Source organism: Chaetura pelagica, unplaced genomic scaffold (assembly GCF_000747805.2).
Source record: "Chaetura pelagica isolate M959 unplaced genomic scaffold, ChaPel_1.0 scaffold24, whole genome shotgun sequence".
NCBI classification, from domain to species: domain Eukaryota; kingdom Metazoa; phylum Chordata; class Aves; order Apodiformes; family Apodidae; genus Chaetura; species Chaetura pelagica.
Genome location: NW_009953077.1, coordinates 3,080,189 through 3,096,443, shown reverse-complemented (window position 1 = coordinate 3,096,443; position 16,255 = coordinate 3,080,189). Strand labels below are relative to the sequence as shown.

Below are 16,255 nucleotides of genomic sequence, written 5' to 3'. Positions count from 1 at the left end.
CCTACAACAACTTTGCAGCCACAGCCTTTGGAGCACCCAAAGCAGTGTACGATGCTTCACCCTCTTGTGTGAACCAGAAAAACATGTAAGGCAAAGATTTTTCATGATGTGTAAAGAAAAGTTGGGTAATGAAGTGTCTAAAGTGTGTATGATATTTGAATGAGAAAGCCTGAAGATTTCTAATGACTGTGTGAGAACAAGGTTCCTCTGAATGATCTGAAATGACATGCAATCTGGCAATTCAAACAAAGCCAGTGCTAGGACTCTATTACATGTCCATATCTGAAAGCTATTTACATTTCTAATTTTTTTTTCCTTCAACATTGTGTGCACACTGACACGGGCTGCATGTGGGACAGGAAAGGTTTTGTGATCCTACTGATGTGTGACTTCGAATTATTGTAACACTGAGAAATCCACTCCTGACAGTCAGTTAGATGTGGAATATGCATGAGAAACCACTCACCACCAGCCTGTGCTCTAGCTGGGGTGAGGCTCACCATCTCAACAGATGTGGCCACTTTCAATTCTTTATTTTTAAAACCCCTACACACTATTTTTTATTTCTGACTTTTAAAGATTAATAATCCCCTTCTCATTCTCCAAATCACCCTCCTCTCACTCTGTGCACAACTTCCAAGACTAACAGCAATAACAACCATCATCATCAATGGGCAAAGGTAGCCCTAGAAGAACATATAACGAGTTGGCTCATTTGTTTCTGGATGTTGCCTTTGATGTTCAAGCTGCAACTCTTCTTCTTAGTCGAGACAGACTTGATAGCCTTGACTGACTGGCATGAATAACACTGCACCAGACATTCTGCAGATTACATTACAAAGCTGTGCAGGCTGCCTGCACTCAGGACTTGGCTGCCAGCATTATTTTTATTTTTATTTGATGTGCTTGTAACATCTCTGTGTCCAATCCTGGATCAGAAACCTCATGTGACAACATTCCCTTCTTCTTCTTCTTCCACTCTCTGGTCTCCCAGACTGTTTGAAACGAAGCCTCAGAGCCCAGGCTGCAGGGGCTAATTGGTTGGGAACAGAAGAGGCTCCTGGCAACTCCTAAGAAGCTCATTTGCCAAAACTCCTTTTTGGCTCAGGTTTGTAACCCAACAGTTAAACACCAGGCACAGACTCACTGTAGAGACAGGTTTTTGCACAACTATCAGGACAAAACCCTCAGTCAAGCCTAGTGAGAAACCATACTTGAAAGAGCATTTGTCCCTAAAACTGGAAGCAGGTCCTTGTTTGAAGTTACAGAGTGAGAGCAAACAAACAATCCAGTAAAATGCTGACATAGTTCCTACACTCCAAACTGCCTGAATGTTTGCAGACTTTCTTGAACTGTCTTACTGAACTAGCTCACCCAATTCTGAATTAATTCACCCAAAAGAAAGAAGAGGTAAATTATACAAGGTGAAAATATTTTTATTTCTTAAGTCTGAGAAAAGAGAATCCCAAATGTTTCTTCTTATTATGTTATCCCTTCTGTTGCCACATCAAGGGCTGCAGTATTAAGAAAACCAACAGTAAAAATCCCTCAGGCCAAGAGGATAAACTGGTGATAAAAATGTCTTCTATAATGAGGATGGATAAACTGTATTACTTTCACAGCAAGCACAGCTGGAAAAAAAAGTGAATTTCAAAATTATGATTTAATGATTTCCTCTTTCAGATTTCTTTTCACTCTCAGATGCCTGGAAAATAAAAGCCACCAAACCTCTTCTTCACACACAACTTAATGGCAAGACATACCAGTGCCATTACTTTGCCCATCACTGAGGTGGACAGAAAGATGTGTCTGACATAAGCAAACAGGCAAAGTGACAGGAATAAGAATGCCTATTCACTATGAATAAAATAATAGTTTGAATTTGGACTGAAGAATAGCCAAAGGAAAATAAATAAAGTTTTGTGTGTATTTGATATTAATTACTCCCTGGATATGAGTTCACAGATGTCAATATGGAATATTTTTTCCAGAGAGATGTTTGTTGACCTGTCAATACTATTTCGTTTATATGACAACCAACACTTGTTAACATCAATTGAATTGATAAGTCTTTAGTCATATCACTAATGACAGGTTTCAAAACAGGCTGTCAAAAGAGTTTTAGAGGGAGAAGGAGAACAGGAGAAACAAACAATTTTGGTCTTTAGCTGCCCATATTTCAGTGTTATTTCTGTTAGGAATCAACTGCTAAGTTCAGGACTAGAGACAAACCTGCTTACAGCTTTGTTTGCTTTTCTCTTATTTCTGTATTTTAGCTTCTGTTAGGGAGACAGAACAGCAAGGGAAAGGGATGGGCTGTAGCCAAAAGCCTGAGGAAACTCTATAGTCCTGGGTCACATCTCAAGTACACACACCATCTATGTCAGCATTAACGGGCACCTCCCCTATGCCAGTAACCTACACAGTATTATTTTTATTTTATCAAGACAGCATAGCAGAAAAAGGTAGGGGAGGGATGTGACATGCTTCAGGTTTTGATAAGATGCTTCTGGCCTTTGCCTCATTGTAGTCTCTAAATACATCTCACCAAGAGCCTGGTGAGCTCACCAAGACCTTTGATACTCACTAGGGTCTCCAAAACCACCAGTCAGCCAGCCTGACATCTGAAACTTGATGTTGACTCTCTCTGAAACATGTATAAAAATGCTGGGAGAAAAACTTGTAGGAATTTAGGAGAGTCAGACACATGGTAAAACTCCAAGCCAAAGCAGAGGGCTGAGATGGCAACCAAACCCTAGTGCACTGGACACAGCTTTATTGAAAATATTGGGTTTTTCAGCTTTAGCCTTTCCAAAACCTTGCTGAAGGCTGCAAATAGTAATGTGGTAAACATAACAGTCCAGTTCTTCAGCATTGATAAAAATAAGCACCTGTCAAACTTGACAGGGATGTGAGAGTACTCAAGGATAAGGACTTTGGTGAGGATGGCTGAAACAGCACTTCATACATGCAGGGGAGAGCCAGGCATCACTCAGAACCTCTGAAATGATGAAGGAAACCACCTCTTTCACTTGACTGTGGGACAAAGAGGAGCAGTGAAGCAGCTTGAACAACCAGAAGAACCTATTTGCCCGTTCCTATTACTACCTGAAAGAAGGGAAGACGGTTCATTTTTTTTCCCAAAGCAAACACAAAAGACAAACCAGAAACACACAGAAACAAGACAGTCAGGAAGGAGGAAAAGAAATAAAAAATAATAAAAAATTCTGGAATTTAGATAGTGAAAAGAAAGGAGGTGAGAACCATTGCAATGACCTGTCTGACCTAGGAAGCATTGGATATGGCAGAGTGCAAACAAGACCAGCAGAGTATATAAGGATCACCAGTTGGTAACTTTTTGCAACAAAACCTTCTTTTTATTTTTTTGAAAGCAAAAAGAAAAACAAAACTAAAAAAAGAATTACAGACACTGACAACAGCTAGATGAAACCAGCAGCAAACCAGCCAAGATCTTCATTTTTCTCAAAACCAATATCTGCAGCTTCACTAAATGAAATCATGGCACACCTGTATTCTTTTGCTTTAATACAAAATGGGCATTTTTAAGACAACTAAATAGAGAAAAAGAGATCTATTTCAAAGAGCAGTCGAACATTTCTTTTTGGAAGATTTCTTCTCTTGCAATTCCTTTAACTCTGCCAGTGCCATATTTCAGGGCAACTAAAAGATAGTGCTTCTTCATATTACAGCCCTGCAGACTTTTTGTTTGTTTAGTCATTCCTCAGAGGCTTGGAGTTGTTTGGAGACATTTATAACAATTAATTGATTCTCACGTTGCCAAGAGCAAATTTTTATCTTCTCAAACAGGGTAGGAATCAGGTTAAAGATTACAGGGGAAATGACTGACCTGATAAAAACTGTGAATGCTGCATTAGTTACAACAACCCTTGGGATTGAAATCCTACTATTAGTTAAGGAAAGAAAGGATTCATTCAATTATCTCACTGTGTATTAGTGATTTAAAGCACATGGTGTATGAGGACAAGATATAACAGACATTGACTATCTTTTCTGAACAGAATTAAATAAAACATGAAATGTTCATTGTTAATAGCTAATAAACATATTAATATTCAACTGCAGAGCAGTAATTACAATATGGGCTTTGATGTTAGGCTGGTGTAACTGCCAGGGCTGCCACAGTCTCCTGTTATGTGCTGGGTTAGCAGCAAATCTTCACTAATCCTAATTTAATCTCACACATATCATTGTTCAGTTGCCATCAAGAGAAGTTTTTTACCTCATATCATGTGGAATTGAAACAGTATTGCTGATGCTCACAATGACGTAAAAATAAAGGCAAAATCAGTCAAATTGAAAGGACTGAGAAGTTCAGAAGTGATTTACTTTTGCCTGACAAAACTCTAGGGATAAGAGCTGTGGTATCACTGGTCACAGGCAGAGCCAGGCTCAAAAGAACTCATGTTAATGCATCAAAAATGGGTATCAGCATTAAACCTCAGGAAAAAACCTCCATGTTTGTGGCCAGCAAGGCTGTAACTTATGCACATGCATCCAAATCTGCTCTCCATTCCCTGGAGCAGCTTTCAAAAAGACCCTCTTTCCCCTGCACCATAAGAAATAACTGAGTCCAGTGGGACCCTAAGCAGTCATCCTTTTTTTTTTTTTTTTCCCCTGGAGTGCAATAAAGAAACAAGGCAAAAGAGAAATGCAATGGAGCTGTTCTGTGATTCTTCCTGTGAATGGAGAAGATCAGAAAAGGCATTCAAAAGGAAGACAGGAGGCAACAATTAATGAGGAATGAGTTGTGTTGCATTAACACTAAATCACTGAGGATCTTTTGCCAGTCAAAGCCAGGAACAGCAAGGATACATAAAGAACAGTTCCAGGTCCTTTCCATGCCACCACTTTCCCCTACTGGCTCAATGAGCATAGATAACTTGACTAGCCCTGGTGTGAGCAGCTAGTGTTAAGCAGTAATATATATGCAGAATATACAATAGAAGGAAGTTACACTTACAAGTCAAACGTTGGGCAGGCAGATGTTATTTGGCTGAGAGCTACTGAAATGCCTTTTCGTTTTAAAATTGTTAAAACTCAGTAAGTTTCATCACCAAAATTAATACCTGCTGTTCGTGCTGCAGCAGATAGAAGAACCTATTTAGCATAGTGATAATGAGCTACGTTGTGTATCTAAGACTTTACTGCACCTGCTTCTCCAGCACTAAACAAGTTTCAGAACTAAATTACATCTCAGCCAAAGCTTGATCATCATACAAAGCACGCACTGCAGAACAACTCAAACACATACAAATCTTAGTGCAGTGTCCTGAGAATAGCTGAAACTCACACAAATGAAGACTAGCATAGCAGTGTTTACTAGCATCAGAAAAAGAAGGAAACTTAGCAGGTTTTCTAGCATGAATCTCAAGTCCCAACCTGCCTCCCTTCTGCCCCAAGTAATATATCTTGCTTCTCTACCTCTCCACGGCTATGTTCTTTTAAGCATGTTAATGACTTGAAGCTTGTAAGATCATTAAGTAGAAGGAGACAACCAGTTCTCTTCCTATGGCTCTTGAGAGGAACATAAACCTAGACCTCTACAAACAAAAGGTCAGCACGACCCTGGTCTACAGGAGCACAAACAGATCCAGGAAGAATGTTTTAAATATTCCAGATGATTCTGTTTGGTACAGTGGAGCTGTCAAGGTACTATGTGCCTTAAAACATGCAAGAAGAGTTACAACTGCAGAGAGCTTACAATATGAAGTTGGCCCGTGCTTACTTTGTACTGTAAATTTTCTTCCTGATTTTGCCTTGAAATTTTGCTGCCAACAAATTTTGCTGCTCCTCTATTTTAAAACCCACAACACTTTGTCACTTCCTGCTGCACAAGGTACACAATTACAGCAATGCTGTTGTCACAGGAAAGTGGCACTTAGAGGAGCCAGTATCACATACACAATGACCATGAGGAAAATGGATGGAAGCACAGAAAAAAAGAGGCAAAGGAGATAAAGCCAGATCCACAAAGAAAAGCAAGATGTTGAAATTGGGACTTCAGCAGAGGTGCTTAGGTGCAGGAGATGGAGAAAATAATCATAGAATGTGCAGGGTTGTAAGGGACCTTTAAAGGTCATCTGGTACAGCCCCCCTGCAGTGCACAGGGACCCTTTTGAGGAGATCAGGTTGCTCAGAGCCTTATCAAGCCTGACCTTGAATGTTCCCAGGGATGGAGCCTCCACCACTTCTCTAGCTAACCTTTTCCAGTGCTTCACCACCCTCATGGTAATGAACTTCTTCTTGATATCGAGTCTTAATCTACCCTGCCCTAGTTTAAGACCATTGTCCCTCATCCTATCACCACATGTCCTTGGAAACAGTCCCTCCCCAGCTTTCCAAATCAAAGCTCTTTGACAGATTTTCATCAGTAAAAATATGTACAGCAACTTCAGTTCTAGCAACACACAAAAGCATAACTCTGCTTTGGCAGGATGGTTGGCTGGCTCCTCTCCAGTGCCTATGCTTGATCAATATTCTCTCAGTAGATGTTCACAAATCAGCCTCCAGTATTAGCTAATTCCTTAATTTTCATTTTCCTTCTCACTGTACTGTGGCAATACCCTGTTAGGAATGATATTTGAAATATCTAAAGCTCCCCAAAAACTCCACTTTAGGAGCCAGATGTTCAAAGACCAGCATTGCCATGCCCAGCATTACCACATCTGCACTCCTGTGCTGAGCTGCCTTGAGAAAGTACCCACTCAAGAGCAATCAAGCCTGAGTGTGGATCAGGAACTGACAAGTCAGCCCAGTGGTTCCCAGTAAAAGCATCTCCCCCCTGGATCTCCCATTTAGTATCTCATCCGCCACGTTCACAGCATTATCTGTAATTTTCAACACACTATTCATATTCCTGTAACACAGCTGTATTGCTGCATGGGGAAGCTTCTGGTCCCAAAACCAACTTTTTGTACCTTTGGATCAGCAGTCAGCAGCTTGAATGCTTGATATACTTGTGCTTCTTTCACACCTCCACCGAGATCCAAGAAGTTGGCTGGTTTTCCACCATTCAAGGATATTATATCACATGTTGCCATTGCAAGCCCAGCTCCATTGACTGTAATTGCAAACATAAAGTGCTTATATTTCACATAAAAGTATGTCAGATCTGTGAAAAAGCTTTAAACACATTAGCACAACCACAAAAAGTGTCTCAAATGTTACATAAATACTTATTTCTAGATAGGTGAGGGATATTACAAGGATATTCAATGCACCAAATAATTCTAAGTGTGGTGCATACACAGTAACATTTAGATTTCTTTATCAAATGTAGGAATGGATCAATTCTAGGACTTAGGTCAGCACCTTCCCTTTGGCATGTGTAAAAACTGGCCTGGTAACTGGGGACATGCAAAAACTTCTCATTTAAAATAAAACAAGACAAAAACTTGTAAGAATTGCAATTGCATCATGAGATGAGATGGACAGATTGACTCCTTAGGTTCCTCTCCCATCACTGGGATAACAGTAGATGATGCTTTGTATTACTGTAAAACAGACAATAAGATTTTGGAGACTATATCAGGTGCTCCTGAAACTGCCTTTCTTTTGTGTTTACACCAATCTAGAAGCATTCCCATGGGCACAAACATCCTCTAATCTAAGAATAATGGATGTGAATTATTCATCCCCAGTAAGTTGCTCCTGCTGGACAAAATAAGGCTTCTGTGTCACCTGTATTTCATCAGCACTATCTTCGACTTAAAAAATAAAATAAAACTGCATTGTTGCCAGTTATTGTTTGGGCTATTTTTGTCTTTTCAAAATTGAAATTAAAATCTAACTGTCATGTACTGAATCAACTGCAACACATTATCAGTGTCTTCTAGATTTGTGGCTTCAGAACATATCTAAGCAATGGAAACATTGGACATTTTCTAAAGCCAGTCATTTCACCAAGCTGAGATAAAATGACTAATTCAATTAGATTCATAATAAAACATTGTACTGCTTAAAAGAATTCGTACAGAATGGAAATTATTTAGAGCATTGCTGACTTTTTTACTTATCTCTTCTAAACACAAGAGTAATTTTTGTTTTATAGAAACTTCAGGAACATAAGAAACTGGTATTTTCCTTTTAACAACCGAGCAGCTTCTATAGCAGCTTTCCTTAAAGGGAAATGGAATTCAATATTTGATTGTAAATGGGAATATCCTGCTTTCATACACACTCTTTTCAGTGCCTTCTGAGTAATACAGTCTCATTTTTTAAAATTAATGATCAAATCTTGATGACTTTTCTTGTTCTGTTTTAATTACTGGAAAGATCAATGACATCAGCTTAAGAATTCAGAACATAGATACTCCCCACAGGCTTCCCCCTTGGCCAGTCTGCTGACTTCACACAAGCCCTGCCTGTCTGCTGCTGTGGCTTTCACCGTGGTTTCAACACCATTTTAATTTCATTCCTGCAAGAACTTCTGGAAGGACAAACAATCTGAGCAAAACAGACTGAAATACTGTCAGGGTGGATTGAATGTCAGAATGTAAACAAAGTCTACACACTAAACAAGTATGAATTTGACTTCAAATGTCTTTTGGATTTATTTGTTCTTACCAAAGCAAGCAATATTTCCATCCAGTCCTATATATTTTAAGTCATATTTGGCAGCTTCATTCTCTATAGGCTCATTTTCAGACTTGTCATCCATGGCAAATATTTCTTTTTGCCTAAATTCTGCATTGTCATCAAAGTTTATCTTGGCATCAAAGCAAACAACTACAGAAAAAAAAATATAAAACAACATAAAGGCATTTAGACATTCCAGTCAGTCAGAGCTTCTGAAATATTACACCAACCTACAGCAGCAGGGAGGGGGAGAAGGTGGCTTAGGGACTGATGCTGCTTTCAGCATAAGATCAGCTGAAGTTCTAGAATTAAGTCCAGTAGAGATGGGTGAGTTTTTCTTAAATCCTTTATTGAGAAAAGGTTCAGCAAGCATCTCTGAACTAGTGTCATGTGCCTTTGTCAAAGGACAATCTTCTATGTTGGCTTTAAACAAAGTTCCCATAAGTCCTCAAGGCAGTTTTTGTGATGTAGAGAGGTGCTCTGCAGTAATTTCATAAGAGAGTTTACGTCCAGTATTTGGAAAGTGTGAAAGATATAACAAGTAACAGGTTAACAATACAAAGTAATGTTTGGTAACAAGCACTAATTTATAGCTGAGCAATAAAAAAAAGCTTTCCCTAGTCATATTGTTAATTAATGTTTATAGCTACACAACCACTATTTCCTCAAAGATCTAAATAAAAAAAACCAAAAAACTAAATGAAAATAAAAAAACCTAACACTTTAAGCCAATGTATATTAAAAATGATCAAAAGATTACTTTTAAACAAGAAGAACTTAAAAAGTAGATACAACACTTGTTGTCAATGTCACCATCCACTGTGTTTGTAAAAACAAATAAAAAAGTAGCTAAACCTGACTACATTAAAAAAATAGATCCTAAAGATTAACCAGTAGGCATAATATTAACATAAAAACAAACAGTAAAAGAAGTGCATGTAGAGTGAACTGGTTATTTTCCCATTTCCTGACTTACTCTTTCTATGGGTTTGCATAAGCAAACACCACATTAGATTAATATGTTCTAAGTAAACATAAGATTATATACTTATATCATTATTTAAGTAATTTGATTTGTACTCTATCCAGACAATCATTACTGATTGCATTATAATTGATTTCTCAATGCAAACCAGTTAGATTTAAGTGCCTTTAAATACTGCATTCAGAAAAAAAATAAATAAAAAAAATCAAGAAGATGCTCTTTCTGCTGTGTTTTGATTCATATTGCCATTGAAACCCATACATGGTGTTTGCACCTGCTCATGAACATTGTACAGATCTCTGCAACTACAGGCCAATTACAATTAAAAAGACAGTTTTTAGTCTTTGACATAGTCACCCATCAATTAAAATAACTAATCACACAATCTTTTTTGTTTGACAAATACCTCTCTTTTTCTACTTTATTTTCTTCTTTTTAATATACAATTGCTTAGGAGAAAATATCTAAACAAATAGCAAAACCCCCCACATTTACACAAATAGGAGAGTTTCAGTTTAAAGTCTTGATTTGTGCTGGGGTTTTCTTGTTTTGGATTTTTGGTATTTCTGGCATTTTTTGTGGTTTTTCTAAATACTTTTGTTTTGTAACCAATACCAGATGAAATTAAAGCAGGATCAAATTTAGTTTCAGTTACTGCAGTTTCAGGAAACTATTCATGAGTGGTTTTGTGTAATAAATTTCTCTTGGAAGAGTCTAGAACTTACTTGGTCAACCATCATGAGGGAGAAATGCCTGAAGTTCATAATATGCTTTTCCTGTACTAAAGCTGCTTTAATTCTTTTTAATAATGAACTAAGACCTGTACCAGTTTCCTTCTTCAAGCTTTCAGTTCCTTAAATTTGCTAAAACAACTCAAAGCTAGAGAAGCACTGCAGTTTCAGAGCTCTGTTTACCTTAGACATGAACATTCTCAATGTCATATTAATAGAATCTCATTTCTACAGAACATTCCTCTTTAACAAGGCCATGCTGCACAAAACAGCATGAAAAACACCTATTAATACCATTTTCACCATCAAAAGCACATTGCTACATGCATGATGGATTATACAAATGAATTTTTCTTCTAAACAAATATCAAAGAAAGCTCCAACACTTGTATTCAGGGAGTAGCTCTGTTGTTTTTGCTAGCAGTAAAGGATTTTTGTCATCTGCCAAGTCAACAGCTTACACTGAGAGCAAACAAAACAGAGGAACCCAAAGAGATTGGCTGCTACAGGCTTCTGACCCAATCCTGTTAACAAAGAAATTGCTAGAAAATTAAACAAAAGAAAATACATATGACAGTGTATTTTCTAATGGAAATTCACACCAGAGAAAAAGTTCTCTCACCTCACAACCAAATACTGTGGGTAGGGACTCTACTAGGAACTCACTAATGCTTGTGACCCATGGGCTTTGAGAACGAAGTCTCAGGCAACTCCCCCTGAGTTCCACAACTTCTCATCTTTATCCATTTAGATCAAAGGCCAGAAATTAAAAAGGAGGGGGCATCAATACTGTAAAACATTGGCACTGGACATGAATACATGGTAAAAATGTTCTGCCATGACATGAAGCTTCGAGGTGGTAACTGTGATGATCCACCTGGATCTGCCCTGCTCTATTTCAATACACCAAAGTGATCTTTACTTCCTTTTCACTTTTTTGTCTAAGACAAAAATGGCAAATGGAAGGAAAGGATTCTTAGCCCCATATTCATGGTGGAAGCAGATCGATTACACTTTGTCTTCCCAAAGGATGTAGCCAAGAGTCAGTTCCAGCTGGAATTTTCCCTGTGCTCTAGCAGACTGCAGAGTCAAGCACTTGTTTTAACTTACCCGTATGTTTACAAATGCAAAATAACAGGGTTTTTTTTTCTCACAATTTCAGTTCTTTGAGCAGCATTAACAACCCCAAACAAACCCAGGAAAACTCAACTTTGTACGAAGAGCAGAAGAGCTCAACAAACATAACGTGTAGCAATCAATACTTCCAGGATTTGATTGAAATAACAAAAGGTATTGAAATATAAAATCTGCCATGGGAATATTTATGAATGTTGCTTAAATTACATTACAAGATGAAATTAAAACAAAGTTGCTGTTACAGCCTTCTATGCAATTTAATGTATAGTTTGCATAAATAAAGCATTATAATGCATTCATTTGTTTCCTTCAGTTTCTTACCTTGTCCTTCTGGAGTTTCACCAAAGGGATTCACTTCAACCTGAGTGGCATCAATTTTCAAGAAAAGGTTATACAGCTTCTTAATTTGATCTGCTGCCTAAATTTGATCAAGTGATTTACAATTACCACACAGAAAAATAGAAGTTAATGCAAAAGTAAACTATTACTGATTATTTTTAATGTATTAAATTACACACTAGGTCTGGATAATTACTGTTTTTATTTCTGTTTTCTTAATCACATGTATATAGCATCTAAAATAGCTATGATGAAGCATTATGATACTGCATTACATTTAGTAAATGTGCATTTAAAGACTACATGAACTGAGATTTTCTACAAAATAAACAGCACGATTATTATGACAAGTTTAATTTCAGAAGTGCCTAACAGTTCAGAACCACGTGTTCTCTGACCTGCTCAGATCTAAGTTGCATTCACTTTAATCAGTTGAAATTCAGAAACCATAAATCAGCGTGTGCACATTAATGACTTTAGAAAAAAATATACATTTCTCCTTCTTGTATCATTCTGAAATGTTTTCTGGAAGAAATTATGCTGGAAGCATGCTTGTTTACAAGATACTCTCACTTGTTTCTTATTGTTCCTCACCATCTAGCTCCATGCCTGGTTCTGTGGCCAAAAGTATTGTGGCTGGCTACTAACTTCCAAGTCTCTGGTTCTTATAAGATTCTTCTATTAGTAGAACAAATTGAACAGCAGGAACATGAACGTGCATGAAAAATTTCCCTTTGGTTCATTACACAGTGACCACCTATTAGCTGAAATCATTTGCAGATGAAAAAGTGGCTCTAATAAAGAACCATGCAAATTTGTTCCTGGATCACTGATCAGTTCGCTGAAGTACACAAACCAAAAACATTTGGAATCTCTCCTCATAAGGAGAGAGGATGAGAATTGAAAAAAAACCACAAAAAAACAAAACCAAAAAAACAACATTACAATTGGAAAGACTCAACCCCAAAATTGCACTACATCAAGAAGAACATGTGAGGGATGTTCCTGTCTTCCTGCACTCGGTGCAGACCAGGCTGTGTGCAATTTGGGGACCAACACATCTGAAACCCTGTAAAGAGTTACAGTGTGGAAGCAGCCTATGAAGTTTTCCTTCCTCAAAAGTCATCAGCTGAAGCATTTTCAGTGTTTTTTACTTTAAAAAACCCTATAAGTTATAAAGCTGCACCCACCAAGGCAGGAGTTTCCTCAGCATAGACTCTTTGGTTGACAAACCACACGTTCAGGCTACCAGCAGTGAAGGGAGCCCCGCTGTGCAACCTCACATTAATTCTGGGCAATCTGAAAAGAAGTTGTTGCCCTAGTTCACTGCTATAATTTTAAGAGATCAACAGAATCACTTAACTTTTATTAAGGGCTTTTCCACCTTTCAGCACCTCTCTGAATGAGGCAGCTTTTAAAATTTCTCCTTCTAAGTCTACAAATTCTGAGCCTTTTTGAGGAAAAACTTTACATTCCATCCTAGAAATAGTGAATGTGTAAGTAAATATTAGGATTTTTCTGAAGGAAAACTATGTCCCTTTCCTTCAGTAAATTCCTTTGAGTTGATAGCACAGGGAAAGAAGTGCATTCACTGTAGCATTAGTGAAATGTATTGTTGGAAACTCCATGTTTTGCTGTTCATTACTAAGTGCCAGAACTCTTCAAGGGTTGAAAGGTTCTGCATAATCATTCCTCCTCATTAGATATACAGCTAAATCTTCAAATGTGTGTTAATCAACTTAATGATTATGCATTTGTTAATTGCACAGTTGGGATAGAAAATAATTAAAATTGCTAAATTAAAAATAAAGTAGTTCTACAAATATGACAGTTTTTACTATGGGGGAAGAAAAAGAAACAGGCAAAAGTAGCTTACACAAGTTTTCCCTTATTTGTAAAATGATTCATAATGGTAAAAGATCTTACATATTTATACAAAATAAGGAATCTCAATATATATATAAAAGAGATACTAAAAAGACAACAAGCTGGCAGTCTTTTGGTATGAAATGGGTATCAAAAAGAGAAAAAAAAAGGCTTCAGTCACACAGAGAGAGACACACTTACTTCTTCCCATATTCCCCATATTCCAAAAAGCTCTACCCTTGTCTTCACTGAGCTCCAAAGGAATTCCAGTGAAATCAAAAGAATCCCACATGGTGTAACAGCTTGTCATCAATTGCTTCAAATACCAGGAACTTTCACTTTGGAGCACTAGGGTCTTATTCAAAATTAAAGCCTGATGACAATTAAAGGTGCAACTGAGTATTTAATAGATCAAAATGGTCCTGTCCTAATGAACACTTAACCTTTCATATCTTTTTGGAAAGCATTTATTGTACAGCTTGGCTAAAATATCTTCAATAAAAACCAAGGGAGTAGAGTTCAGTTACCTGCTGTTGCAAAGGTCCTTTGAATCCCAAATTTTTTGCCATCTGCAATGCCTGATGATCCTTTATGCCTTCAAAAATATCTATTTCCTCCTGCAACAATAACATGCACAAATATAACTCAATATTCCGTCTGAATGGAGATTCATAACTTCAAAAGGAAAATATTTAGTATACATTTGCAAACTGGTAATTAAAGCATGGCTATTTGCCAAAGTTCTCTGAGACTGAGGCTACAGCAGCTGCCTATAGGGTATGTTATAATTACCACACCAACTATGGAACAGGCCTTCAAAAACTATATAATTCTTCAGGGTGGCATGCTGACAAGACAATGTGATACCAGTTTTCACTTTTAATTACTCTACAGATGGCGTTGACGAATATTGAGTCTGTTAATTTTTATGACATCTTCTGGAATATTTTCAAGGCAATGGTGTCACTGCTCAGTAACACTGTGAAGTTGATATAATTTTAAAATGCATATTAAATATTTTCACAATTTTTGGAATAATTATTCTTGATTATATCAATTATTTTTACCAGAATAATACTTGTCTACTTATCATGCCATAATAATAAAAAAAGACTTAAATGCAGTCATCATTAAGAAGGTAATTACAAGAGTTGGATTTCAGATGCAAAAGTCTTCCATGTACAAATAAATAATTAACAGCTCTGTCAGAAAAAACCAGAAACAATCATCATATTGGCACTGATCCAGCTGGGAAAAAACTGCACCTTCCTAAAAATGAAACCCACCCATAAAACATTTCAGATGTTATGCTTAACGTATCACATAGCAGTGGATTTAAGCTCTTCTTCTCAGTGGGGCTGGAGACAAAAACAATTAACAAAATCAGACATTAAATAAGCTTCACGCTTCATTTATCTACTAGGTGACAGGTGTGATTCCCAATTTGGGGAAACACAACTTTTATGGTTCTTATTGTCTTCTTTCCACACATGGAAGAAGGAGAAATGGAAGGAGAAAGGGAGAAAAACTTGATTTTGGATAACTGACATAGGAAGTGTTCAGTCTAAAGTTTTACTCTAATACCTTAAAAATAAGTTCTGGGCTTGTAACTGCAACTTCTTCTATGTCAACACCACCCTGTGGACTGCCAACCATAACAGGTCCATTGCAGGCTCTGTCCATCAAGATTGCAAAGTATGTTTCCCTGGAAATATTCAGCGCTTCTGCAACCATCACCTAAAAAATGAATAGAGGGAAGAAAAAAAATACAGCAACAGTTCTGATCGGTCCATTTAACTGGGGAAATGTTCTTACTCTTAAAAAAGAAAATCTGCATATGATCATTACTAACTGCTCCTTATGATGCTAGCAGGTGCCATAATCTCATGTGTCCTGGTTTGAGCCAGGATGAAGCCAATTTCTCTTTTTACTGATTTTTTTTTTTTTCCCTTCAGGAAGCTTTCTTGTAACTAGCAACAGTGTGTTCTGCTAGGCTGATAAGACAGTGGAATGTTTTTCTAACTACTGAAGCTTCAAGGTTGCACCTGCACTCTGCTGGGTCCGACACAATGGGGAGATCTGTGACCCCCCCGTAGGAGGCTGAGTTAGACAGACAGCAAAATTGGCCAAAGATATTCCATTCCATATATCTACGTAAGCTCAGAGGAAGGTCAGAGATCACAGAAGACAACTTCCTTCCTCCTTCTTCTCCCTTCTCTTCGGTCCATGGCCGGTGTCCGGGGAGGACTCTGTTCATCCATCACCGTCGATCCTCAGGCTTGATCTCTCGTGACCCCCATAACTCTCTGCTTTCTCCAGCAGCAGCTCCGGGATTCCTTGGGACTCTTCCCAGTTCAGGGAAGTGCTGTGGGAGTTGCTGGGGTGGGGGGAGGCGAGAGGTTTTTTGCCCATACCTAAATATATCTGTATATAATTGTATATATTTTTTTTGTATCATTCATTAGTGTTTTAATTAAAGCTGTGTAGTTTAGTTTTCAACCCAGCCAAGTCTCTCTCTTTTTCTCTCTCTCCTTCCCTACCTGGGTTGGGGGGAGGGGGGATCGAGAGCATTGTTGTC

The 16,255-nt window shown here is 37.8% G+C and overlaps 1 protein-coding gene across 1 annotated transcript in view; it reads right to left on the bottom strand.

Annotated features, from left to right (window-relative positions):
• Positions 1-16,255, bottom strand: part of SUCLG2 (succinate-CoA ligase, GDP-forming, beta subunit) — a 94,199-nt gene that overhangs the window by 42,018 nt on the left and 35,926 nt on the right. The window contains exons 4-8 of the mRNA XM_009996905.1: positions 15,262-15,414; positions 14,205-14,294; positions 11,794-11,890; positions 8,608-8,769; positions 6,960-7,102 (exon numbers count right to left, since the gene is read on the bottom strand). Coding sequence (XP_009995207.1) covers positions 6,960-7,102; positions 8,608-8,769; positions 11,794-11,890; positions 14,205-14,294; positions 15,262-15,414 — 645 coding nt within the window. The remainder of the gene's footprint in view (positions 1-6,959; positions 7,103-8,607; positions 8,770-11,793; positions 11,891-14,204; positions 14,295-15,261; positions 15,415-16,255) is intronic.